Source organism: Macadamia integrifolia, chromosome 9 (assembly GCF_013358625.1).
Source record: "Macadamia integrifolia cultivar HAES 741 chromosome 9, SCU_Mint_v3, whole genome shotgun sequence".
In the NCBI taxonomy this organism is placed as follows: Eukaryota; Viridiplantae; Streptophyta; class Magnoliopsida; order Proteales; family Proteaceae; genus Macadamia; species Macadamia integrifolia.
In genome coordinates this window covers 25,139,436-25,165,307 of record NC_056565.1, presented here as the reverse complement: position 1 = coordinate 25,165,307, position 25,872 = coordinate 25,139,436, and the positions used below count along the sequence as shown (strand labels likewise).

At 37.5% G+C, this 25,872-nt stretch overlaps 1 protein-coding gene across 1 annotated transcript; it reads left to right on the top strand.

The window, feature by feature from the left end:
• The first annotated feature begins 1,201 nt into the window (after positions 1-1,201).
• On the top strand, positions 1,202-23,254 carry LOC122089260 (nucleolin 1-like). The gene is made up of 13 exons (XM_042658846.1): positions 1,202-1,357; positions 1,431-1,479; positions 1,567-1,727; positions 2,508-2,633; positions 10,129-10,224; positions 10,334-10,423; positions 11,602-11,696; positions 11,778-11,895; positions 16,778-16,866; positions 16,951-17,041; positions 17,225-17,316; positions 19,107-19,426; positions 23,019-23,254. Exons 1-12 carry the CDS (start codon positions 1,334-1,336, stop codon positions 19,387-19,389), a joined length of 1,314 nt encoding a protein of 437 aa, XP_042514780.1. The 5' UTR covers positions 1,202-1,333; the 3' UTR covers positions 19,390-19,426; positions 23,019-23,254.
• Positions 23,255-25,872: the final 2,618 nt, after the last annotated feature.

The following is a 25,872-nucleotide window of genomic DNA, read 5'->3' as shown; positions in this document are numbered from 1 at the left end:
GCAATATAAATCGCTCTGGATATATCAAAGAGATGAATGCTGATAAATCGCTCTAGATATATCAAAGAGATGAACACTGTTGGAAGAGGTTTCAGGTCACAATAGGTTGCAATCCTCTTGTGAACTTCACCTTCAGAGGAGGCGATTCACCAGAGAAGAAGGTTTAGTTGCCTGAATCGGGGAAGAAGGTTTGGTCACCTGAAATGGGGTTTTTACATTGTAAGGTAAAATGGGAAGTTGAAGGGTAAACTTGTCATTTTGAAAATAACAACCTTACTACTTCATCACTTGAGATTTTGATCTAACATAATGGATTTAAGAGTTTTTTTTTTCATAAAATAAGGTACGTACTAGATATTTTGGACAAATTAGGGTGATACATCATATAAGGTTTTAAAATAGGAGTGGTACAAGATAATTTTCCTAAACTATTTGATGATACGTATTCCTATTTTGTTGGAACCGCACAAAGAACAAGAGATGTGACCGGAGGAGCCTCTAGTGGGTCTCCCTCCCTCCCTTTTTTTTTTCTTTTCTTTTTTGTTGTTGCTTGCCTCAATGGTTACTAGAAGGGGGCAAGGGGCTCTCTCCCACTTTATTTGACGAGGATGCCCCTGTAACCGTTTCCGTGATTGTGGTCCTCGCCGAGAGTCATGAGTCGCTCATCTGCTAATGGAGGCTACCCCTTGGATGTTACAACAGTAATGGACGTGTGGCTTGGGGAAGAAATTGTTAGACACGTGGTCGACTGTGATGACAATATGTAGGTGTTACCTCCTTATAGGCTGGTTGCTTTATGAATTTCAATATTCCTTACAAGAGAGAGAGAGAGAGAGAGAGGCAAACATGGAAATTTGACCCTCACACTTTCTATCTCTTGTTCTTCCTTTACTCTATTGCTCTCTCATTTCTCATTGTTGTTTTGTTTCTGTCAATTTTGATAGATCTTCATATTCTTGCAACGCCGGAATCGTCAGATTGTAATCAATTTTGATATGAGAAATAAAAAATAGATTAATAATCGGTTCAATTTCCATTTACGTTCATTTAATCTTTAATCGAACCAGAACCGAACTGATTAACACCTCCGTTAGTTCACTCATTGCCGTTGTTCAACCCGGGTTTCAATTCCTCAAATTTCCCTCCCACCCACCCACTCCACTAACGGTAACCTAACGGAGCATTATGCACCCACAGACAAATCCCGCCATCCATAAAAGTGTAGGCAGAGTTTGCTTTTCCCTTCTCTTTTTCTAAAACCCTAATAAGCCTCTTAGGGTTTTGGAACTTCAACCTACCTCGAATCGCTTACTCTTTTTTGCCGTTGCTCGAAATGGGGAAGAAATCAGCTCAACAGGTTTCCGTCTCTGTCATCTTCGTGTTATTAGGTTTTGTAGATTGATGATTTCTAAAGTAAAGATTACTTGCAGGTCGCTAAAGCTGTCTCTGTTACTCCACCTGCGAAATCGGGAAAGAAAGGTATTAGGTGTTTCACCTAATAAGCTGTTTTGTTGTTCATGGGAATGAATTGATGTTTGGGTGCTTTTCTTTTGTTTTCGTTTTTAGGTAAGAGGAATGCCGGGGAAACCTTAGAGAAAATGGTGAGTGCTAAGAAGCAGAAGATAGCTGAGGTACAGCTTCTGAAGAAGCAGAACAAAGTCGTTAAGACGATAAAGAAGAAAGAACCCAGTAGCTCGGAGGATCACTCTGCATCTGAATCCGAAGAGGTCTGTTCTGAATCTTTTCTAATCCGGGTTTTGTTATGTCTGCGTCTTTTTTGCCTTTGTTTTATCAATCATAGTTTCATACCTGTAGTACTTTTATTCGTTTTCTATTTAGATTCTGGCTTCAATGGAGTTAGTGACTTTGTTGTATGGTAACATTATAATCATCGTATTCAACTATGTGATCTAAGAAACCCGTTCTGACTGCAAACAAGTTGCCAGCTGTTGTGGCTACGGAAAAAGAAACATGAATCTAGTCACAGTTCTGATTCGGATTGCAGCTTGGGTGGAAGATTATATGAATATTTTACTGTTTATTGTTGACCTTTTTCGCATGAAGGGTTATCTTTTAATATTTTAAATAGCTAGCATCAGTCAAAATGTGTAGACAAAGTTAAATATTTTCTGGGTTTTTTCTCATTTACTCTTTCATTTTTGTTTTTTTTTTTTTGTTTTTTTGTTTTCATATTTATAGCTTCAATCAAGTTTGTAACTTGCTATCTAATTGCATTGTAACTGTTGACATTTAAATATGTTCTTAGGAAACTGAAGCAAAGGTCACAAAATTGCCCGCTGCTAAGGCTAAAAAGATAAATAATATAAATAGTTAGCATCAGTCACAGACAAAGTTAGATATTTCTGGGTTTTTTTTTTGAGATTTACTCTTTCATTTTTTTAATTTTTAATTTTTAATTTTTAATTTTTAATTTTTATGGTTTGAATCAAGTTTGTAACGTGCTATGTAATTGCATTGTAACTGTTGACATTTAAATATGTTCTTAGGAAACCGAAGCAAAGGTCACAAAGTTGCCAGCTGCTAAGTCTAAAAATGGCCATGCTGTAATTTCTAAGGAGAAAGATGAATCAAGTGATGGTTCTGATTCAGATAACAATTCAGATGAGGATGATGTGAGTGTTTCTTTTTTCTCCCTGGTGTAAATTTATCCATTAGGATTTCTTAAGCTTACATTTGGTTAGCATGGGAAGAAAAGAAATTTGCTCTTTCTTTAATTTATGGATTATTGAAATGGAAACGAATTTTTGCTCAGAATTACTTCTGAGCAAAGGAGGAATAAATGTATTTCGTATACCTAACAAAAGGGACGATTTGGGGTCCTTTTTTTTGGGGGGGGTGGTGGGGGCTGCATATTGTGGTTGCATTGTTATAACATGCCTCTAACTAATGTCAAAACTTCACATTACGTTGTAATGTTGGAACATTTCTTGTGTCTACAGAAGAGTAGTGAAATTGCCTGTCATGGATAGTCGATAAACCTCTCTGATTACTCAGCCGACCCTGTGAATTGTCCTCTGGACTTTCTAAGCCCAAACATTTGACATTGCATCATATGTAAATGTGGTTGTAGCATGAATTTCACAACTGATTTTTCTTCTAGAACTTTCATATTTATTACATCAAAGAAACTTGTATATATTTGTATATTTAAGGTATGTATGTATAAATAAATCAGTAGTCATATCACCTGTGCAATATCACATAATGTGACTCCCTGGCAAATGATCTCCCTTGACAATCATCTGTTGGCCTGATGCTATCATTAACACCAGATGAAAGCCTTTGGCAGAACTGGTTCATAGATGATGCTAAACCAGGCTTCTACATGTTTATTGACTTGGATTATTATATTTTTATGCCTATAGAAAGCCCCAAAGGTTACTAAGCAAGCCGGTAAATTCCCAACTCCCCTGCCGTAAAGAATGCACCTGCAGTGACTCCCAAGAAAGCTGAATCAAGAGATAATTCCTTTGAGAATGATTCCGAGGAAGATGACGAATGATGCCGGGATTTCTTTGTTTGATAATTATTGTTGTTCTAAAGTTATATTCTCTGTTTCACTTAGCCCTCTAATGATTTCTTATTTATTAATTTTTCTAAAATTCCACTCTCATTTTCATGTAATCATGAAATCATGTAATAAGCATAAAATTAAAGCTAAGACCACTCAGCAAACTAAGAAATCAGGGTTGCCTCCCCCAGCTTCTAAAAGGAAAGAAAATTCATGTAGCAGCTTTTCTGAGAGTGAATCTGAGGAGGATGAGGTTCTTGGCTTTCTCCTCTGGGCTTACTTTGCAGTTGCTATTTGAATGTCTTTTTTGTCGGGTTTCTGACCATTTTGTGATTGCTTGGTGTCTTGACCATCATGATGCAAATGGGAGCAGAAACATGTTGCCCAAGTTTCTACCAGTTCCTTAGAAACCATTGCCAGGGAAAGGTGTATGCCTGGGTCAACAATAACAAAGGAAAAAAGAACCTACTGAAAGTTCATCAGAGAGATTCATCAGACAATGGGGTAGGTGGGGTGGATCATGGACCTTTGATGCAGAATCCAGATTCTAACTGAAAAATCAGAGGAAGAAGTAGGGCTTGTATTGGCTTGAAGAGCTTGAAGGTTTTCCCTAGGTCTGCTTTTTATTCTAAACCAGTTTTCAGGTTTTATGGCCTGTTTTCAGTTCTGATTCCTTCTGGAATCTCCTATCATGGGGCTTGTTTAGGGCCTTTATTTTTTATTTTTAATTTCCTTATTATTATGTTATTTTGTCAAGGCTGGCATATGAATTATAAATTCCAGACCAGTTTGGAATCAAAATTTCACTTATTTTATCTGAGTCCTAGTAGCATTAGGACGTGTCCATATAGACTGTGATTGGAGTTTCCAATCTGAACCAGTCTTACACGTCTATAATAAACGTAAGAGGCTACACAGCTGCCATATGGTTTTGATGATTGAATGAAGGCTTTACTTTACTGGTTTTGTGTATTTCGGACCCTATACTACTGTGAGATTCAGTAGTGAAGGCCCGGTGGGATTCCAGATTAAGCTCTAGCATATGTCCAATCATAAATTAAGTGGGTTCCTTAATTGTTATATTTTTCTTTTATTACTACTCTCCATAAAATTCAGGTCAAGTTTTCTGCACTTCTCTACCAATGGTACTTATGTTCTGCTCACTTATATACTATTCTGTTAGTTAGGTTTCTGCTCTATTTTCCTTCAATATGATATTCTGGTTTCTAGTTTCCGGTTCCAGTTTTAGTTCTGATTTCAAACCTAAAATTTCTTAGCAAACTCTGTAATCCTACTGCAGCTATACTTATTCAAATCTGAGATTCTGATTTCAATTGCTTGCTAAAGTATCTACTTACTACCTTAATTGATTTCTTATCTGAAAGCCTAAAGACTGCCCATTGATATTGCAGTTCTCAAGCTTTCATTAGACCATCAGATTTCATCGTACTTTACTGGCTTATTCTCTTTGTTACATTGGCCACCCGACTGGAGGATTAGCCTAATTGGATAACTGTTTCCGCAGTTACTAAATTTCTCCTAATTCGGGCCAGTTTCCTACCTTCGATTTTGGATTTCTCCTCCTTTTCTGAACCTTAACTTCTTTGGTGAATAGTAAACCAATTAATTTGACATCAGGGCTATGCCTACAATGTCAAGGAACCTTGATATGGTCAGTCCGTAAGATTCTACTAGTCAGGTGGCTGAAAGAGAATTGTTTGATGAAATGACTGCCTTAAGACAGCAAAGGGATGGGATTTCTCATTTTCCTAGACCTGACCACCCTAATATCCACAGAGCTGATGGACTGTCTTCTTATTCTACTGCCAACAACTCTCTGGGATGTTTGGAAGAGCTGCACAGAGTCCGTACAGAGCATGTCTCTCTAGATGATGCTTGCACACCATTGCGGAAACTGATTTTACTAATCGATGGTCTGGTGATGCCAAAAGGCTAAGTTGGAACTAGTTGGAACTCAAAGAACGGGAAACTCGATTCCCAAGTATTCTATGAGTGGCATGCCTCTCTAGATGACTAGTTTGACTGGTACAATTTAGTTGATGAGAGAAAGTTAAATCTTGCATGAGCCAAGTTGATAGGTCCAGCTAAGGAGTGGTGGAGGATGTACGAGTAATTTAAATGTTAGTGGCACATAACCTATGGCATAGGAAGAGATGAAGGAAGAGTTAAAAGTCTAAATATCTTTCTCCTACATTTAGAGCTCTACTGCATGATAAGCGCAGTACCCTATGACATGGTAATTTTTCTATTGCAAATGACATGGAGTAGTTTGATGTATTTATCTTATGTCTAGGGATCGATGAGGATAATTAAGCTGGTTTTTCTGTTCAAGTAAGGGTTGAGGGAATCATTGTCCATGTCTTGTATGACTTGTAGGATTATTTTCAGAAGGCTATATGGGTGAGGAAAACTTGAAGCTCCCTTCTTGGGATTTGGTTCTCAATGCAGGTGGTATTGAAGAGCCATTGTAGTTGCTAGACCTACAGATCAACCCTTTAGTACCCATGTCAACAAAGGCAATGCAGCCTTTACTACCATGACACTACCAAATTTTGCCCTATCAGGAAGAATAATGGTGTTGGCACCATTGTTTGAGGACGATACAATAGAGGAACATGATGCATGTCAGCTTGATGATGATAGGGTGTATGATGACGATGAGGAGGAAGAGGAAGAGAAGCCCTTGGGGTCCTTGTGTTTAGCCACATTGTAATGGCTGAGCATTGGAGACATTGAATCTTCTACACCCGCTTGTCTAGTGGCTTAAGATTGTTGAAGTTATTATTACAAGCGGGAATTGTGTCAACATAGTGTCCCAACCCTATGCCGGGCATTGCCGGCTGAGATAAGCATACCCAACCTTGCAAGGCTTCTCTGCTAAATGGCAACACTTTGGACGTTAACCTCAAATATTTAATTTCGCTAAAGCTTGAGGTACAAGGAGGAAGTTTGATGTGATGTGAACCTATGAAGTTGATAGATGTTTTGCTGGGCCAATCGTGGATATATTGATGCAGTGCATTAGACATTAATCCCCTATGGATGTGCCTATGTGTAAATTTAAAAGGTCCTTAAAGAGCAATTGGTAGTCCGATGGGTTGAAATTGACCTTTGGACGTTAATGTCCAATGCAGTGCATTGGACATTAATCCCCCCGTATCTGACTTCTTATTTTCTCTTCTTTCTTCCTCCCATATAGATCAATCTCATCTCTCTTTCCCTTTACATCGATTTGAATTCTACCCTTTACAACGTAGTTGCTTCCGTTATCTTGGATCTTATCATAGATTTGATTATTGGGCTTGCTTGTATCTGAGATCCATAATCTGGTTCTTCATATTGCATTAAATGGTATCAAATCCAAACTTAGCCATTAGGACCATAGATCCTACCTTCTTTGCTATCTGTTATCAACTTCAACTTGTGCAAGAGAACTTACTTGATGCAGATTAATTACCAAAATAGGCTTGTTTTATTAGGAATAGACCTAGGGTTGGGTTCTATATATGTTGCGCCTTTGATCCCATGTGTTTTGAGTGTAATATACCACTTTTATGGGTCTAAAAGGGGGGCTCTAAGATTGAGTACGGGATTACCGGTTAGTTTCCATTTTTCATTAGTTTCCTTTTTTTAGTTGGGTTTGATTTGAGTTATATTTGTTTCCTTAAGAGTCAAGCTATTAATTGAGTCAAGTCATTAGTAGTTAGTTTTATTTTTCAACTAGTTTCTAATTTTAGTTAGTTTCTAATTTCTTTTTAGTAACTATTGTATTAGGAGAATATTTTGTTTCCCTTTTAGGAACCTTCTATTTTGTAATTCACTCCCCCATCACTATTATAAATAAAGAGAAGGCTCATTAGTAGCCCACGAATTTTATGAATAAAAAAGATGCTGTTGCGCTTTCTCCTCTGGAGTGTTTCTTTGTGTTTGATCAAAGAAGAAGGGTTTGGTGTTTGATCCAAGCGACCCCTTGTGGCGTGAAGTCCAGGAGGGTTCTACAGTTTCTTCTTTCTTATTTCTCAATTTTTACACAAGTACTATTATTGCTCCACAGTCCAGGTACTTAGACATTTAATTCTGCCCAAAAATTCTTAATTTTCACAATCGGTTTATGTGGTTTGAAGTACTTCTGGTTTCTGGTTTGTTCTACAATTTGGGTCGAGTCATTCACTCCTTGGAGGCTTCCTTTGATCCAAGTATGAGGTCGTTCTGACCTAGGGTATTGAAATATAAGTAATCTGTTCGTATTTTAAAATTATGGTTTTAGAAACCCAGTTTTCTACCTACCGATCGCTCACTGATTTGAGGAATCAGCCACCTGATGAGGCTCAACTTTTAGTCGACTGTTAGACCAGATTAGGGGAGGGCTCAATCCTAGTTTGAGGATCATCAGACCAGGGATTTGACTGATCTGACATTATTTTCAGTTCTGGCCGAGTGTGTTATTTTGCCCAAGTTCTAGATCTGGTTTGGCTGATCTGTTTCTGTGTTCTTTTCTGACTGGTCGTGAGTTGTTACTATCAAATACCTGTTACTGGTTAGTCCTAGGGCCTGTTTGATAACGTTTCAAGAAGCGCGTTTCTGCCATTTTTGTTTCCAGAAACAGCAGAAACGGAGCAAAAAGCGTTTGATAAAACTGTTTCGTTTCAATTATTTTTAGAAATAGAAATAGAAATTTTTACTTATTTGTGGTTCAAGAAACGACCCATCGCCGTTTCTGGAAACGACTTGTGGCAATTCTTTCACTGGTTACCATCGACTTCTAAAAACATGACTTATCAAACACCTTCAATTCCGTTTCTGTTTCTAGAAATGGAAATTTATGTTTCTGCCGTTTCTTGAAACAGAAACGGCAGAAACGTTATCAAACGGGCCCCTATTTGTTGGTATACTTCTGTTCTCAGGAATTCCAGAATTCTGTGCTTAAACTACTGGTTTACAAGGACTGTTTAGCTATTATTTCTGAACTGTTGTCTGCTGTCTACTGTTGGGTGATTATTGGTTGTTCTTTGGTTTACAAGATCCTATTGTTTGGGTCTAGTTTGAGCTTTCAAATCTAGTCCTACATTATTACTAGCACTCGAATATCGAAGAACCTCAATGACAATGTAAAGAATTCAATAACCAATTGCTGATCACATCTGATCGTATGGGATCTTTGTTCAAAAAATTGAATACAGTTGTTGAATAATAATGCGGGGAATGACAAGATGAATAACCACTGATAATGGAAGACAATGATTCTAGTTATCTTTGAAGAATCTCCTTTGGAGGAGCATAAATTTGCTGATTTTTTGATTGAATCAATTGAGTTTGTGCTTCCGTATTGCGCTTTCAACGATGGACATTTTCACATTTTTGAAGCACATCACTTGGACAGACTTTTCAGTTGGTTTGCAGACCATGCAAAGTGAACCAAAATAAGGTCCATTCAGGTTACCGTGTACTACGTCAAGATTCATGATATATGTCACCATTAGGTCTAGTTGACTTAGTCTACATTATAAATCACTTATCTTAGGTATTCCAGTCTTAAGTCCATAGGTGATGAGTTGAGCTTGAGTATACATATCATTACATACTAGGATCATCTTGATACATGCAAGATGAAACCAACCCCTAGGATACATTCAAGCAAACTAAAATGATTTTCCATTTCTTGATCCGAGTTGCTTGAATCCTCATGGATGGCTTTGATTTGTATCTTCTAGTTTAAGCTCCACTCCGTGACTCTCTTGAGTAGATGATATCTTCATATTTTGATGCTCTGGCTCAAGAACACGCTTCACAATTCTTGTATTCTGTATACTCATTAAAGCACTTGGAAGAGCATAATAGTTTTTTCACACACAAATAGAATGTGATTACAAAAACATAATAGCAGGTTTTGTTGTCAAATACATAAGTAGAATGATCCTAGTGGCAATTTTTTTGGTTCCTTTTGAGTAATATTAGTGTCTTCATAGCGGTCGATTTCCAGGTCCTCCCCCATGCAGGGAGAGGAGTTACACTCCCCCTTACCTCTTTGGGCGACATGTTTTCTTTGTGTAGTCCATATTAGTCATTGTTATATTTCTGTTTTTGTTTTGAAATGTGAAATAGTGGGACCCACATATTCCTCTTCCTCCTATGCAAAGAGACAGTCTGTGAGTATTGGTGCAAAAGCATCAAAGCATGTAATAGACTTGCTTTGCCTTGTATCTTGAATTTGGCAAATGTAGATTGATCTTTTGCATAAATGTCTAAAGTTTCTATTCATTGGTCCATGGAGTTATTATATTCTAAACTTGGATGAAGCTATTCATCATTTAATCTGTACAATCAATGTTGCCATCTCATGTTACCAAGAAAAAATATTGTGATCTCACAAGTCATAACAGTACTAGCGCCCCCATCCAAAAGGAAAATAAAAGAAGTTCTGATGATGAGCCTTCAGTGGCATAAGAAGTAAGGTTAGAGGATCTTAAAATTATAAGTATATCGGCTTGAAAAAATATTGTTAGCTAGAAGATATATCATTATTCGCATGCTTGAAAAATCTTGTGTGTTGATATTGCCCCATGTCCTTCTACCAGCCTACCGAAGCACCAAAAGAAATCGATGGTTCTGAAGATGGTTCATCTGGGGAGGAAAGTGAGGAAGAAGAACCTGCTATGACTCCAAAGAAGAAAGTAAGCTTGTAAATTTAATGTTTGACCAAGTTTATAATTTAATCTACAAACATTTTTATGCTCAATGAGATTTATTTATTTATTTATTTTTTTGCAAACTCATCTGCAGCAGTCAACGAAGGAAAGTAGCTGTTCTGAGGATTCTTTATCCGAGGAGGAAAGTGAGGAGGAGCAACCAGCTAAGACCCCGAAGAACAAAGTAAGTGGTGCTTTTCGACCTAATTCTGCGCTTAATTGTAGCTCTTCTTCCTAAAGTAGTAAAGTAAAAGGAATAGTGAATCCATTGTCTACTGGTAAATGCCAAAAATTAAATACTTCATAATCTGATCATCCTTTGCCCCTTTGTTTAAGTACAATCCTTTGCCATTCTTTCATCCCAATAGACACTTTTGTTTCACACCGATGGCAGAAAAATGCTACTGCCGATAACCATGATACAGACTTGAATCTGGGATCCTTTATTGTGTCTGGTAACGCTTCCCATCTAATCCTGGTTTAGAACTTAAAACACCCGCCTGTATTTAGTTTCTAGTACCAACACAAAGGAGGATAGGGAAACTTGGATGTAAGTTTTGGGTTTCACAGGATCTGGTCCAGTTTGTATCATGATCATCCAAGTACTTGCCTGGGCCCAACTGGAACTCTTGCAGCCTTCAAAGTTCTTGATAACTTTGATTGGAGATTCGAAGACTTCGACCAGTACGCTCGGAGATTGGTCAAGTCAAAATGGATTTGATGAAAGTTATATGCTTTCTTAGTGATTATTTTTCTTCCAAGAGAGAAGGCCTAGTAGTAATTCAACACTGAATTGTTTATGTGGGCAGCGTGAAACTTTTTCTGTGCTTGAGGAAAAAAATGACAGAACTTGAAGTCACTGTCATCATTGATGTGCTTAAGGTTTTTACTCCAAAGGGATCTCTTCTTTTGATTGTAATATGTGGTATAGTTTCCTGTTTAATAAAATTGTTCTGTTACAACAGAAAAGAAGGAAAGATCTTCAAGTGCAATTGTGTGGAAACATTAGGTCTTTAGTAGATTCATCAAAAACCATAAAGGTAGAATTTAGCTAGCACAAATCTGGATGAAAATTATTTTTTTGCTGTTTTGAGTCCTAGGGAGCCTCATATGATCAAGGACTTGCTGTTTAATGCTTTTAGTGTTTAACCTGGTGGCTAATGGATGATCTTTGTGCATCAAGCAAAACACCGATGAAGTAATTACAGATTTTGCAACACCCAGGGAAAACAATTTAGCAAGCTGATAAAATTTTGGGGAGGAAGATGTACTCATAATTATTCTACTTATTTTCTTTATGCAAGCTATATTGGTGGTATTCTGTATTATTTGGAGTACTGAACTCATTTCGAAATTATGCAGCACATGACTCCAGCTACCACAAATGTCCAAACTCCTGGGGCAGTGAAAACATTATTTGCGGGGAACCTATCATTCAAGATCGAAAGAAATGATGTGTATGTATTTATTACTTCTGAATGGGAGGCATTCTTTCTGTTTCGCATTTTGTATTCTTTTATTCACCTTATTTTTTAAAGGGAGGAATTCTTCAAAGATGCTGGTGTAATTGTTGATGTCCGTTTTTCAACAAATAAAGAAGGAAGATTTAGTGGATTTGGCCATGTTGAATTTTCCACTGAAGAAGAAGCAAAGAAGGTAAATGTTTCCCCTCCATGCCCACCAAAACAAGAAAAAAGGGGTTAACTTGATTATGTTTTAGCTGGTCAAAATCTGGATTAATTTTTAGGGTTTTTTCCTCAAAAAATTTTCAGTCAGGTGAATGTATCTCTTGCCTTGTAATTATAACCACAAATTTCAGGTTTATTTTATTTAATTCTCAGAAAGACTGCATGGTGTGTCATGTGTATGTGAAGGGGTGGTGCCAAATTCACAATTTTCTCCTATGCCATGGTAGTTCAAGACTTACTATGGTATCACAGCTTTTTGTTTCTAGTGATTTCCTAGGGTTTCTGCTTTGGCTACCCTATTTTTTTGTGGCATAGTTTTGTGCTTGTACAATAGTCTTGAGTCTAATTGCTTGGCTAGCGCAGATTAGTTGTCAAACATTTAACAAGAGGGTCTGGTTGGCTGTTTTGAGCAGAATTGATTAGTGTGTTCGCATAGAAAACATCAGACTTCATTGAGAAAACCAAATATTTAGTGGTCTTATAACTCAAATTTCCTGCAAAAGAATACGTAATGCAGGAGTAGATTACAAGTAACTAACTCCGCAGTTTATAACCCCAAACAATACAAATAGGAGCAAGAAACAAAGAAATAATACCATCAAATAAACCCCCAAGGATACAATACCCATATAGGAGCAAAACCAACTCAAAACCCAACCCGATAGGAGAGAGCAAGACCTTTTATAGAGCTGGAGAGAGAAAGGTGCGGCCAGGTCTGTGGGAGTCCGATTGACCTGTACTTTTGGGTGTAGATAGTCCCTAGGGAGGGCACAAAAACCCCCCAAATATGAAGGGTTTTTGACGGCTGGTTATGGAGTTATGCACTTTCTTGATTTTCAGACCTAAGAGAGAATGTGAAGAATTCTGCAGAAACATCAACTTGTCTTCTTCAGATAACCTTCAAGAGAGGATCGATTGATCTTAGAGTATAGAACCAGTCCTCCAAAGGATCTGTAGATCAGATCTCAAACTTGGGTAGCAATGAGGGTCGATTGGCTTCAAGAACAAGAACTCTTTGGCTGGCTGATTCTGATTTCGTATGCTTTAACAGGTCTGAACTTCGAATAACAATAAACAGAAAATAAAAATAGAAAAAGAAGAATCGATGGAGGGTTGAGAAGGGTGAAAGAGAATAAAGGAATAGGTATCTCACCTCTCAGGTTTTGGGTATCACACCCCTCAAAGGTTTAGGCATCTCACCTCTCAATCGCAGTTTTTTTAGCTAAAGAGTACTCACTTAATAATTCATTCATTCCAATCTCCAATAATGAGTACATAGGCTCCTCTATTTATGGAGGGCAGAATATCAATCAAACTACTTAGGAGCTAGTTTCCCAATAGGACTAGACACTTCTACTACAACTAGGAGCTAGTTTCTCAATAGGACTAGACACTCCTACTACAACTAGGAGCTAGTTTCTCAATAGGACTAGACACTCCTACTACAACTAGGAATTCAAAATAGGACTAGGACTTGACTTTATGACTCTAACATGGATTAGAACTAGCTAATTAATAGTCCATATAGGATTTTACAACCAACTAATGGTCTAATGGGCCTTTATTGAATTAAATAGAAACTAATTAAACTAATGAATAAAATCCCGTTTTCCTACCTTCTACCCATATTTGAGGCCTATTAAAGTGGCCCATTTCAAAGAAAACCTATGCGATCAAAGGCCCAACATATACATAACACAACCCAAGACTTATTTGCAATAAAATAAGCCCAAGTGACTTATCTACATCAACTCGCCCTCTCTTAGAAAAAATTCATCATCGAATTTTGTAGAGTGTGAGGGTGATTATATCATGGTGTACGTCCCTCTTCAAGCCGTAGAATTCAGGTAGCTCTTTGATGATAAAGATGTAGTCTAGAATGCGAGGAGCTCGATCTTCAATATACTTTAATTGGATGACAAACTCCACATGCTCAATTTCAACATCTTCGGATGAATCCATAGGGTCATCTACATATGCACCTTTGATCTCTTTTAACTTCAATGCAACATAAAGCTCTTTTGGTTCATCTACCTGGTGGTTCCTAATCGGTTCCCTTGATGGTTCAAATACAACTTCATTCTTGAACTCTTTAGAATCTTCCTCTTGGCTGTTCACAATCATCACAGTTGTTGTATTGTCAAGTTCCCTAGTCTCAACCTTATTGTCCATTGTGGCAATCTTGTTGCTTTCTACTTATCCCACATGAGTCTCGTTGATGGAAACATCAATGACTAGTTCTTCCTCAACAATAGGAATGGATGAAAAAATTTTAACACTAACCTCAACTTTTGACTCTAGTTCACTGGTCAGAGGTGTCTTCTCTTGTTGCTCATTCGCAATAGAGGCCGATGATTCCTTCATATTATTGTCAAGTGTGGGTGGCTTTTGGACATCTGGTAGAAGGAAGTACATGTTTCGTTCATGCTCAGATAGGTACATGCCTGCCAACTCATACTGCATCTCGTCCCACGTTCTAGGTTTACATTCTTGAGCTTGAAGTTGCCTTTCACGGACTTTCCATTGCATTAGAACACAATCACTCATCTGGGAATATGCATATTGGCGTTTTTGTGTCTCTGTTAAGTTGTACTTGTCAAAATACATATCCAATTCACGCATCCATTTAAGGAATTCCCCATGAAAATAATGTGGCTGATCATTAGATTGGGCAGCAGTGGATGTATTCTGATGGGAATCCTGTGGAGGGAAGAGCCTTCTTTGGAAATATACAGGGAGGTATTGTGTCACTAACTCGTACTTCATCTCTTCCCAAGTCCTAGGCTCATGTCCTCAAACTCGGAGTCGCTTTTCATGGACTCTCCATCAATCTCTAGCATGACCAATCAACCGAAAACAAACAACTTGAAGCTTTTGTGTCTCTGTCTAGTTATAGTAGTCAAAATATTCCTCCAGAGAATCTAACCAATCAAGGATGTAGAATGTGTCCCTTTGTCCAGCAAAGTAACGAACTGATGGAACCATCTTCAGTTAGGCTTTGATAGATTGTTTGGAGCTTTCTTCAACCGTACCTCTGATACCACTTAATGCAGGAGTAAATTACAAGTAACTAACTGCGCAGTTTATAACCCCAAACAATACAAATAGGAGCAAGAAACAAAGAAATAATACCATCAAATAAACCCCCAAGGATACAATACCCATATAGGAGCAAAACCAGCCCAAAACCCAGCCTGATAGGAGAGAGAAGATCTTCTATAGAGCTGGAGAGAGAAAGGTGCGGCCAGGTTTGTGGGAGTCCGATTGAGCTATACTTTTGGGTGTAGATAGTCCCTAGGGAGGGCACAAAAAGCCCCCAAATATGAAAGGCTTCAGACTACTGGTTATGGAGTTACGCACTTTCTTGATTTTCAGACCTAAGAGAGAGAATGTGAAGAATTCTGCAGAAACATCAACTTGTCTTCTTCAGATAACCTTCAAGAGAGGATCGATTGATCTTAGAGTATAGAATCAGTCCTCCAAAGGATCTGTAGATCAGATCTCAAACTTGGGTAGCAATGAGGGTCGATTGGCTTCAAGAACAAGAACTCTTTGGCTGGCTGATTCTGATTTTGTATGCTTTAACAGGTCTGAACTTCGAATAACAATAAACAGAAAATAAAAATAGAAAAAGAAAAATCGATGGAGGGTTGAGAAGGGTGAAAGAGAATAAAGGAATAGGCATCTAACCCCTTAGGTTTTGGGTATCACACCCCTCAAAGGTTTAGGCATCTCACCTCTCAATCACAATTTTTTTAGCTAAAGATTAATCACTCAATAATTCATTCATTCCAATCTCCAATTATGAGTACATAGGCTCCTCTATTTATAGAGGGCAGAATAACAATCAAACTACTTAGGAACTAGTTTCCCAATAGGACTAGACACTCCTACTACAACTAGGAGCTAGTTTCCCAATAGAACTAGACACTCTTACTACAACTAGGAATCCAAAATAGGACTAGGACTTGACTTTATGATTCCAACATGGAGTAGGACTAGCTAACTAATAGTCCATATAGGACTTTACAACCAACTAATGGTTTAATGAGCCTTTATTGAATTTAATAGAAACTAATTAAACTAATAAATAAAATCCCGTTTTCCTACCTTCTACCCGTATTTGAGGCCTATTAAAGTGGCACATTTCAAAGAAAACCTATGGGATCAAAGGCCCAACACATACATAACACAACCCAAGACTTATTTGCAATAAAATAAGCCCAAGTGACTTATCTACATCAATAAGGTCTGGTGCTTTGGTCAGCATTGTTATTTGGAAGGCTATTTGAAGTCATCATAGTCTATTTCAGCCAAAAAAAAAGTCATAGTAGTCTAGAGTCTTTAATAGTTATATGTTGATTCAAAATGACTCCTCTTCCCAGGAGTGAGGTCAATTGGCTGATGAGCCGTTAGGTCTTTAAAAATAACAGTTGTGAAATGAACTGAAACATGATATGGTAACTTAAAGTTCTGAAACATGGAACCCTTCTAAAAATGAATCAATATGTCATCTTCGGTTACATACCATGCTTGGGCATTGCCCTAAATGACACCTATTGTCATCAATCATCACATGGGGCTTTTTAAATAGCAGATTTGGTGCGTTTAGTAGATTACATCTATTTGAAAATAAATACTCCATCCCGCAAAGACAGTCCTTTCTATTTTTTGATGCCCCAAAATGTTTGCCCACATTGGTGATAACTTATTAGCTTTACCATCTACCCCTTGCATTGATTACAGCAATTCACTATTACCTACTTCAAATTCTTTGGCTGTTCCACCTTAACTTTGTGCTATTTCGAGGGAGCAATAATATTTACCTGTTAACTTTGTTGACATTTTAGGCTCTTGAACTGAATGGTCAAGATTTATTGGGTCGGCCTGTAAAACTTGACATTGCTCGTGAGAGGGGCTCTTCTACCCCTCATAGCAGGTATTTTTGGCTCTTCATACTACCACTGTCTCTTACTACATAGAGTGAATTATCTCAATTGCACTTGACCTTGTCATTTTACAGCAAAGAGAGCAACTCATACCAAAAAGGAGGTAAAGGCCAGGCCCGGACTATATTTGTACGCGGTTTTGATGCATCTACTGGAGAGGATCAGGTAAGGTTATGCAACATATCACCTACAGATAAAACATTGCCTACGAGGCAATGCCTGGGAATTGTGTGTTTGATAATGTTAATATGCTGTATAAATATTGCTCCTACACTGTGGAGTCTTTGTTTACATATTACCTACAGCTATGTTTATTGGATGAGTTTTTCACTTTATTATTGATTGCAGATTCGGAGCGCATTGGAAGAGCATTTTGAATCTTGCGGGGAAATTTCAAGGGTGTCTATTCCAAAGGATTATGAAACTGGTGGTCCTAAGGGGTATGCACATTTTCCTTTTTTCCGTTGATTTTTTTCCCTTCTATTATCCTACCCCATCCCACCGCAAAATTGTTTCTTCCGAGGCTCATATAGATGCTTATTAAGCCATTGTGCCATGCGCAATGCCTCTTCCAACCAATAGGCTCTCACTCTGCCTATAATTAAACTATCTCGTTCTTCTATTGCTCTTCTGAAGCAGTGGCTGAGAGAATCCTTATCGGTCAAAGAAACTGAATGGCTCATACCATTGCATGTGAAGTACTTTATCTATGCCCTTGTCTTTGAATAAGGTTTGTTGGAACCACACACATGAGGAGTAAAAGTGTGGTTTGGTCGTGAAGATACCATTAAAGACCCTTTGGCCTCTAATTTACTGTATGTCTTCTCTGATTGAGAAGGTTGCTTACTTGCACTATCACGGTATCACCCTTAGAAAGTGTCTAGGGAGCTCCTTCGATTGTAGGCCCTTTTCATACTCTCCTCTACCTGATACTTCACCAGTACTGCATCATCCATTGTGGACAATTTACTGTAAGCCAATTCAACATTGATCTGCGGTTGTAAAATGATCCAAAACTGTACCAAAATGAAACTTTCTAGAAGTTACTGATTTTATAATACCATATTGAGCAGTCTTTTAACAAAATGGAAACAATCCTAATTAGTAAATCAATATGGACCCAATCTAATCTATGTCTTTTATAAAACTGAAAATAGAAACAAATCAAGAAATGGACTAAAAGGAAACTAACCTAAACATTAAGATGCAAAATATTTAACAAGAAGACTTTTTCTAAAAATAGGCCCATTATGTTAATAGACCCAAAAGTAATAGGCCCAAAAAGTAATAGGCCCAAGACCATAAAATGGAACAGTGGATCAAAATAATGTCTTCCGACGTCCAATTGGACTCCATTAACCAATGGGATAACAGATTATGGGTGTAGAATAGACCGACTAGTGTAGGATAGAAGGAAGGGAGTAGGAAGGATTTACACACGGCAAGTTAAAAGATGACTTTGAAATGACCTTAGTATTTGTGTTGTGTAAAATTCCATTTAGGCAATATGGGATACACAAGAAGTTAAAAGAAGACTTTCAAATGACCTTAGGCTGGACTAACAAAGCAAACTCTGGTCCCATACGATACTTTCATTTTTTACAATTAAAATCTAGTGTTTGAGTTGATGCTTTTACCAATAGGTTACTTGACAAAACCTGATATGGGATGGTCAGAAAAACGTCACTATTACATGCATCATTAACCTCACAGAAAAGAGCTTTTGGTGGTCCATCTCTGTCCTATGCTTTCCATGACCTTCGCAATGGGTCTAATCTTTAAATTCCAAAAATTACTGCTAGCATTAGAGATGCCTTTGGCTCGTCCTGTTTTTCTATTTTCTTCCTCATACAGTTTATTTTTCTTTGTAGTTCATTGCCAGTCTAGAATTCTCAGGCTGGTGGTAGATATTACTTGATTGCGTTGAAGAATGCTGTTATTGCAGGAGATTGCAAAATGAAGAATATAGACCTTTCTTGGTTGGTGAGGGGAGCGAGGACAAATGAACCAAATGTCCTTACTCTTACAATTTTAGGCGTACCTAAATGATCGCTTGACATAGTTCCTTCTGCCCCATTATAGTTGTGCAGAAATCAAACAGAATAGGCCTTATTGCTTAGATGGGTACATTTCTAGATAGTCCATGGGCATATGGGCATGGATCTTTGGATATATATAAAAAGGGTATCTTCTGTATTTGGCACTAATTAGTCTGATCTTTTATTTTTAGGATTGCGTATATTGACTTCCCAAATGAGGATAGTTTCTCAAAGGCTCTAGAACTCGACGGATGTGAACTTGGAGGTAATTCATTGGTGGTGGAAGAAGCAAAGCCAAGGACTGATAGTCGTGATGGTGGTGGCAGTGGAAGGAGGGGTGGTGGCAGGAGGGGTGGTAGAGATGGCGGTGGCAGAAGGGGTGGTAGAGATAGTGATGGCCGATTTGGTGGCCGGCGTGGAGGTGGTCGAAGTGGTGGCAGGGGCCACTCAGGGCGTGGTGCCAGGGGACGTTGAACACCCCATTAGCCAGGCATGGCAGCTGCTGGGACAGGTTAGAAATTCTTAATTTTATCTTGGATTCTAAAACATGGATTAGAGTCTGTTGGGTTGTGTTGTGCTGGTATTAAATTAGCCGAGTAGTTCATTTACATTGTTCACTTTTTGCCAGTTGACCTCAATTTCATGCTCTTGAAAAGCCGAGTTCATTAAGTTGGGATAAGGCTGAGTTGTTTCATGCGCTTGGAATGCCATTTATAAAGCCAACGTTTTCACTCCCTCCTCTCTCCCTACCCCTTTTTCTTAACTAGTTGTGTTCTTAAATTTGATTGTTGCTTTTATGCTACCTTTTGTTTTTCTTAGGTTATTTTGAAAATCTGCAAAAGTTCTTATTCTTGCCCTATTTGTGTGTTTATGTGTCCATGAGATTGCCTCAACCCTTTACTAACTAATCTTTAATCACTTGTTTTTTCAGTCATATAAAAGAATCTCAATATTTTGAGCCTTCTGAGCCATAGTTGCTAAAATTCTTTTTCTACCAATTTTTATTTTAATGATCATTGGTTGGTTTCACTAGTTTTTAAATAATCAACTCGCAAAATCTTTTATATTCTACTATTGCTAAAACCATTTCTTTGATGGTTCGATTGGAAATTTACAGTAATAAATTAAATTAATTATTATTATTTTTTTTAACTTAAGTTTATCTATTTTAGTAGGGTATTAAATTGGATCGATACATTCAATATTAATTGTCTAGGTTGCCCATAAGCATGTGTTGCAAGAGTTAATTTTCAGAGAAAAAGAATCTGCAATTGCAATATCCTTGTGTCATCGTGTCGGCTGTGTAAACGAAGTTTAAGTGTGGTTAACTCATCACTATGATGTTCCATAATTAAACATGTCTGGCAGCAGGGCATGTGCCCTATCATGCTGGTATTTAAAATTTAAGAAATCTGGCTTCTGGAAGTGTTTTGTTAGCTTGCTTTGAGAAGTTCTTTAGAAAAGTGAATTTGAATAATAATGATTGTTCAACAAACAAGGGGAAGAGCTCCATTCGTGATGGACAATGCGGTTGAGATCCCACCTATCTAGGGATTCATTGTCTTCCCCAGTCAGAGTGCCAAATCATCTTGTCCACATGGTAAAAAAATAGAGGCATGGAGGGAAACTTCCTACAATGGGCAAGTAGGAACACTTTTCAATCTATTTATTAGATGATGATACTGTGGCTTCCTTTCCCCCCAGTTGTTGTTTCTAGATAATGTTGCAACATGGTATGTATTTTTTGGGAGAACGTTCTCCGAGCCGCTGGGGTAGGGTATGCTAGCACCTCTGTTTCTCTCTCTCTCTCTCTCTCTCTCTTTTTCCTCACATATCTACCCTTTAATGTACAATATCGTTTTTCTGCATCTTATGGTGCACTACTCTATGGAAGTTTTTTTATAACCTATGTAGGTTATTCAGAGAACCCTCTAGCATATTTTTTATATGGAAGTTTTTATATCACCTATGTAGGTTATTCAATGATTCAATGTGTACACAATCATCTGATTAGTTGGTGAATTCAGTTCTAATGAGGCCTCCCTATTTGGGCTTCATGAATGCTGTTATGCTAAATGTTCCTATGTTCTGCAATTTCATAGGATTTGAAGGAAATTAAATTTTTTTGACCAATTTTAAAGAATTTTTTTTAATAATAAATATATAATCCGCATACAACTCATATGCCTAACCTACCTAGTTAAGGGGAGAGCACAAGAATGGAGAAAAAGAGGAGATTACTTATACCTTAGTCTATATGCTTCCTTGTTAATATCCATTTTATTTGTTTGGGTGCTTTTATCTGCCATATGGTTCTGAAAATTTGAGGAAAGTTACTCTGTTTTTTGGGATGTAAGCACAAAATTTATTAAGCCGTGTGACAAAAATTTTGGGCAAGCTGTCCACTTCACTTTTGTTTGATCAATTAATGCCCAATAGGTTTTCACCATTTGTCACAATGAACAAGTTAGTTTTTGTCATATTTTGTAGTCCTTTAGGGAAAATGTTTAATACTTTGTGGGTCATATGATTTTGTTTGGCTTTGATACTTCAGTTTGTATTTGATATTTGATTTTTGAGTCTGGTTTTGGAATTTGACATCTAGCAGATTCATGTTACCTATCTATTCAGTGTTTGAAATTGCACATTAAGCCTCCACTCATTTGTTGGTTGAGGTTCACTGATAAAATCCAGAGTGTAATCCATTGGTTGGATTGGTCTAGTCAGACTTCTACATGGTATAATTCAGTCAGTCTCAGGGATATTTCTCTAGATGGCACATCTCGCGAAAATTAGTTTTCATTCTTTAAATGATTGAGATTCCCTTTTTGATGAATATGGATTAGTATTATAATGAATGAATATAGAAAAAAGCAAAAATGCAACATCTATATGTTTGGCATAGAAGATTTGGATGAAAGCAGGTGGTCCTTATGATAAAGGACTCCACTTACATATTACTGGTCAGACTTCTGCTCAAAACAAGTGTGATGTGGGTGGTTAAACTGTGTGATCACAGGTTAATAGAAATTGCAATAACGCTAGTAGATTCCATTGCAATGAAATGAATTCTAGTAATTTTATAAAAATGTGAACCCAATGTTAAGCACTTACCTTGTGTTGAGCTGAAACATGATCCGTGTGATGGGTGTAGGGTCACTTGAATTTCTTTCATCCATCCAAGTTTGCCATATGGCAAGTAGTCATGGATAACCAAACATTAAATCATTGTTGCACTTCAAGATGAATTTGCTGATAAATGTAGTGGTAAAGTTGAAAGGTGAATCAGCAAGTTGTGTTATTCAATTATTTGAATTCATAGTACTGCACATGCTTGAGAGATAAACGAGTCCTTTAGCCCTTAAAAACGGGTATTTTTGGTTTGTAGACGGTTTCCCCCTCATAATTTACCAGAATGCTTATGTTATTTTAGAACACATTGTCATTGTTAGTCCTACTCCCAGACTAGTGAAAATTTGCTGGGTATTTTCTTGACTGGGCTATATTTGCCTGTAAAGTTGTTAACATGGGTAGGAATTGCTTCTCTTTCCACCAGTAGTTTTTTTTTCTTTTGTTTTTGGGTAAAGATTTTTGTGTGGTGGATTGTATGGTTTGTTTCATATTGTGTAGTCATATCCTAGTTGGGGAATGGATTGAATAATAAATGAAGGGAAAAGGTTCTTTGAGTCGCCGGGGCTAGATATTCTAGCACTATTGGCTATCTCTGTCACATGAAATGACCTTGCTGCCTCTTCTGTGCTAGATGCCGTTTGCTCTGAGAACTCTCCCATAAATCAAATACAAAGTCTGTTATTATTATTATTTTTTTAACTTTCTATGTCCATTTCATGATCTACCAAAACAGAGTTGACCAATTTGGAAGTGGTGTTGTCTATCAGTTTGTTGCCATGTTCTTTAAATCATATATGTACTCTACCCTTGAACCTGTAGAAGCTTACTTTTCAATAAAGTCTCCTCCAAGTCTTGTACATTTTTCTCTCGTTGAGACTATTATTCTCTGCACTTCAATTTCCTTATTTGTATGTGTTATGCTTCATGTCTATTGCCCTAATCAGTTCTCTCATTCTGTGATGCAAATGCAGGGAAAGACGAAATATTGGAGGGATTTTGAACTTTTACCTCCTTGCGCGTACCTTACGGCATTTCCCCCCATCTTTTAGTTGATTTAGATGTGTAGTGTGTTTTTATTCATCTATGACAGGTGATAATTGATTTATTTGTTAGACATAATTCACTGAATGCGATATAATTTATATCTTTATGATTGAACCAGTCATTTAGACATAATTCACTGAATGCGATATAATTTATATCTTTATGATTGAGCAAGTCATTTAGGCGTGCTGAAGAATATTTGGGGCCCCAGAAGCTAGTTCATTATCTTAACTTAAAAATTACATCTGTTTTTGGGCTATTTTGCGACCTCCATGGCGTGCTTTAACAGCACGCATTGGTGAGCTCATTCCGAGGCAACCCAAAATCTTTCAAGGGCTTGCTCAGATCGGTGTAGCCAGTCGCCACCATGGTTTTACCTTGTTACTCTCGTCTGTATCAATCCAGCAATTTAGTATTAGTAAAGAATTGAGATCTTGCAGGGCTGATATACATCCGATTCAGGCTGAGCTAATTCCTCAAATCATGGTCGGTGGTTATAATTAGTCTGGCTTGTTGAAATAAGCTGACATGATTAAAAGTTCACGGTTTGTTGAATTTTTATGTGCTCTAAAGGTTGGTTGTTTCTGGTAAAACAGCAAAGGTTGTGGGGTGTGGGTTTGAATCGGCACGTGGCATGGAGCTTTTTTTTTTTTTTTTTTTTTTCTCGTTTAGAAAAGATGGTTTCAACCTAAAATTAACCATTCATATAAATTTTTATGGATCTGTTAGGTTGTTAGTAGAAGATAGGGAAATGACTTTTGAAAAGGAACAAAAAGTATTCTAATTATGATTTCGTAACTTAAAAAGTGTCATTGTAGTTTTGTTTTTAGTGAAAATATTAATTAATTTTCAAAGTAAAGAAAGTTTATTGTAAGTTTTGGCAAAATTTAAGGGAAAGGGTTGAGTATGCCACCCATATCAAGTATGGTAGTATCCGTTGTGTCTATCTTTCTCTTTCCTTTGTCTAAAATGACCCAAATATTTCTTGAATGATACTCCATGTGATTCTATTGGTGCTATCTATTAGCATAATTAATATAGGTATACCTATCTCTCTCCTAAAATTTAATAACCAAATTTGATATGTTTTTAAGTTAGTTTCATAGTTCTTGTGAGGCAACGATTGCAAGTAGGGGTTTCAACTATTTGGGCAATGACCAAAATTTATTCTTCTATATCATTTTATGGGAAACACCATATGATTCAGGAACTCGATTTTATTATTTTTTTCAAAGAAATGATATTATTTTCAGAAAACATCCCCAAATGAAACCCCCACCTTATTCTCTCTTTTGCCCAATGATGGTCAAGTCTAATGTGCAAACAGAATCCTCAACAGGTGATGTCTTCCTATCAATCCTATAATCCCTGAATTTCTGAATTTGGATTATCGTATTCTTATCAATGCTACCATGTGTGATAGTTTGAATAAGAAATCAGGATGTGCTTATTGTATTATTATCCATAGGGATCGAGTCTTATTGTCCACTGATTATTGAGGCAAGTGCAAGGGCATTATATCTTGGACTGAAGCAGGCAAGTCTGAAGGGATGGAGCATTGCTGAGATTTGGAGCAATGCTAACAAGATTCATGATCTTCTTTCTAGATGTAGTATCACATCGTGGCTTTTGAGCGTAATCCCCTAGTTACTTGTAACCCATTTTTGGCTCAGGTACTTTTTATGGTTTGTCTAGGCCAAGGCTATGAACACTTTAGTTAATATTAGCATGTATTAAGCTATTTATTAATCTAATAAAAAAAAAAAAAGACGGTGGATTGGGAATAAAATCCAAGGGAGCGAAGCGGGGCGGGATAGAGAGGAGGATGGGTGGGGCTGGCCGATTCGGCAGTGGCAGTGCAGGGCCAGGGAGCCAGGGAGGGGCTGTCCAGAAGAGGCATTATTAAAACTTGTGGGACTGATTTCTATTTTATCCTTATTAATGAAAGGTTAAAACTGGAATTAAAAATCAATTAACGGAGCTTGCTATTAGATTTTACTTCAGCATTAAATATTGCTCTCGTACACGTGACTTTACTAAAAGTATGGATAGCAGCCAAATTTTATCCCATTTTTCCCTTGCTATTCATCCTTTACCAAGAAAAGGCAAAAATCAATTAAAGTATGAAAATAAGGAATTAAAATCTCACCAAATTTAGACAAGTCTCTCCCTATAAATAAGGCTCCCTTCCCTTGCACAACCCCACCACCAAATATAAGCACAAAATCTATTACCGCTTCTTTCACAAGTTTACCAAACTGAAAACCATGGACAAGGCTTCAATATCAAGCTAGCCATTTTACTTGTTTTCTTGGTCATTGCTTCAGGTTTCTCTCTCTCTCTCTCTCCCCCTCTCTCTCTTATGTATTTTTGAGTAACTAATCTTATTTATATTTTGTTTCTTTGCACGCGGGTCTGCTCTCGAGGGTGCATGGAGTGACGAAAGTGGGAACAAAAGAAGGCATCTCTGTGGGGATGAAGTGTTCCTTTGACCCTGACTGCAATCTTATTCCATGCCCTCCTGGGTGCAGGACTCCATATTCAAGGAAAGGTGTGGGTAGGGTTTGCAGATGTCAGTGCAATGAGGACGACCAGCCCTCAACCAAAGCCACCTTTGCTGGTTTGGATTAGGGACATATGTGGATCCGTTAGTTGTGAATAAAAAGGGAAGGTTCCATGGGTGTCCCTCTCCTTGAAAGTCTTGGTCCTTGGAAGGAACTATCTGATGCATTACTTTTATTTTCAATTGGAATGGCTATTAGCTAGTTATCCAAGATCAGC

Bases quoted from the DNA above. Each gene is read 5' to 3' on its own strand.
- LOC122089260 (XM_042658846.1), top strand. From the start codon at position 1,334: ATGGGGAAGAAATCAGCTCAACAG. The intron at 1,480-1,566 runs GTATTAGGTGTT...TTTCGTTTTTAG, and splicing joins TGCGAAATCGGGAAAGAAAG to GTAAGAGGAATGCCGGGGAA. The intron at 16,867-16,950 runs GTATTTTTGGCT...GTCATTTTACAG, and splicing joins TCTTCTACCCCTCATAGCAG to CAAAGAGAGCAACTCATACC.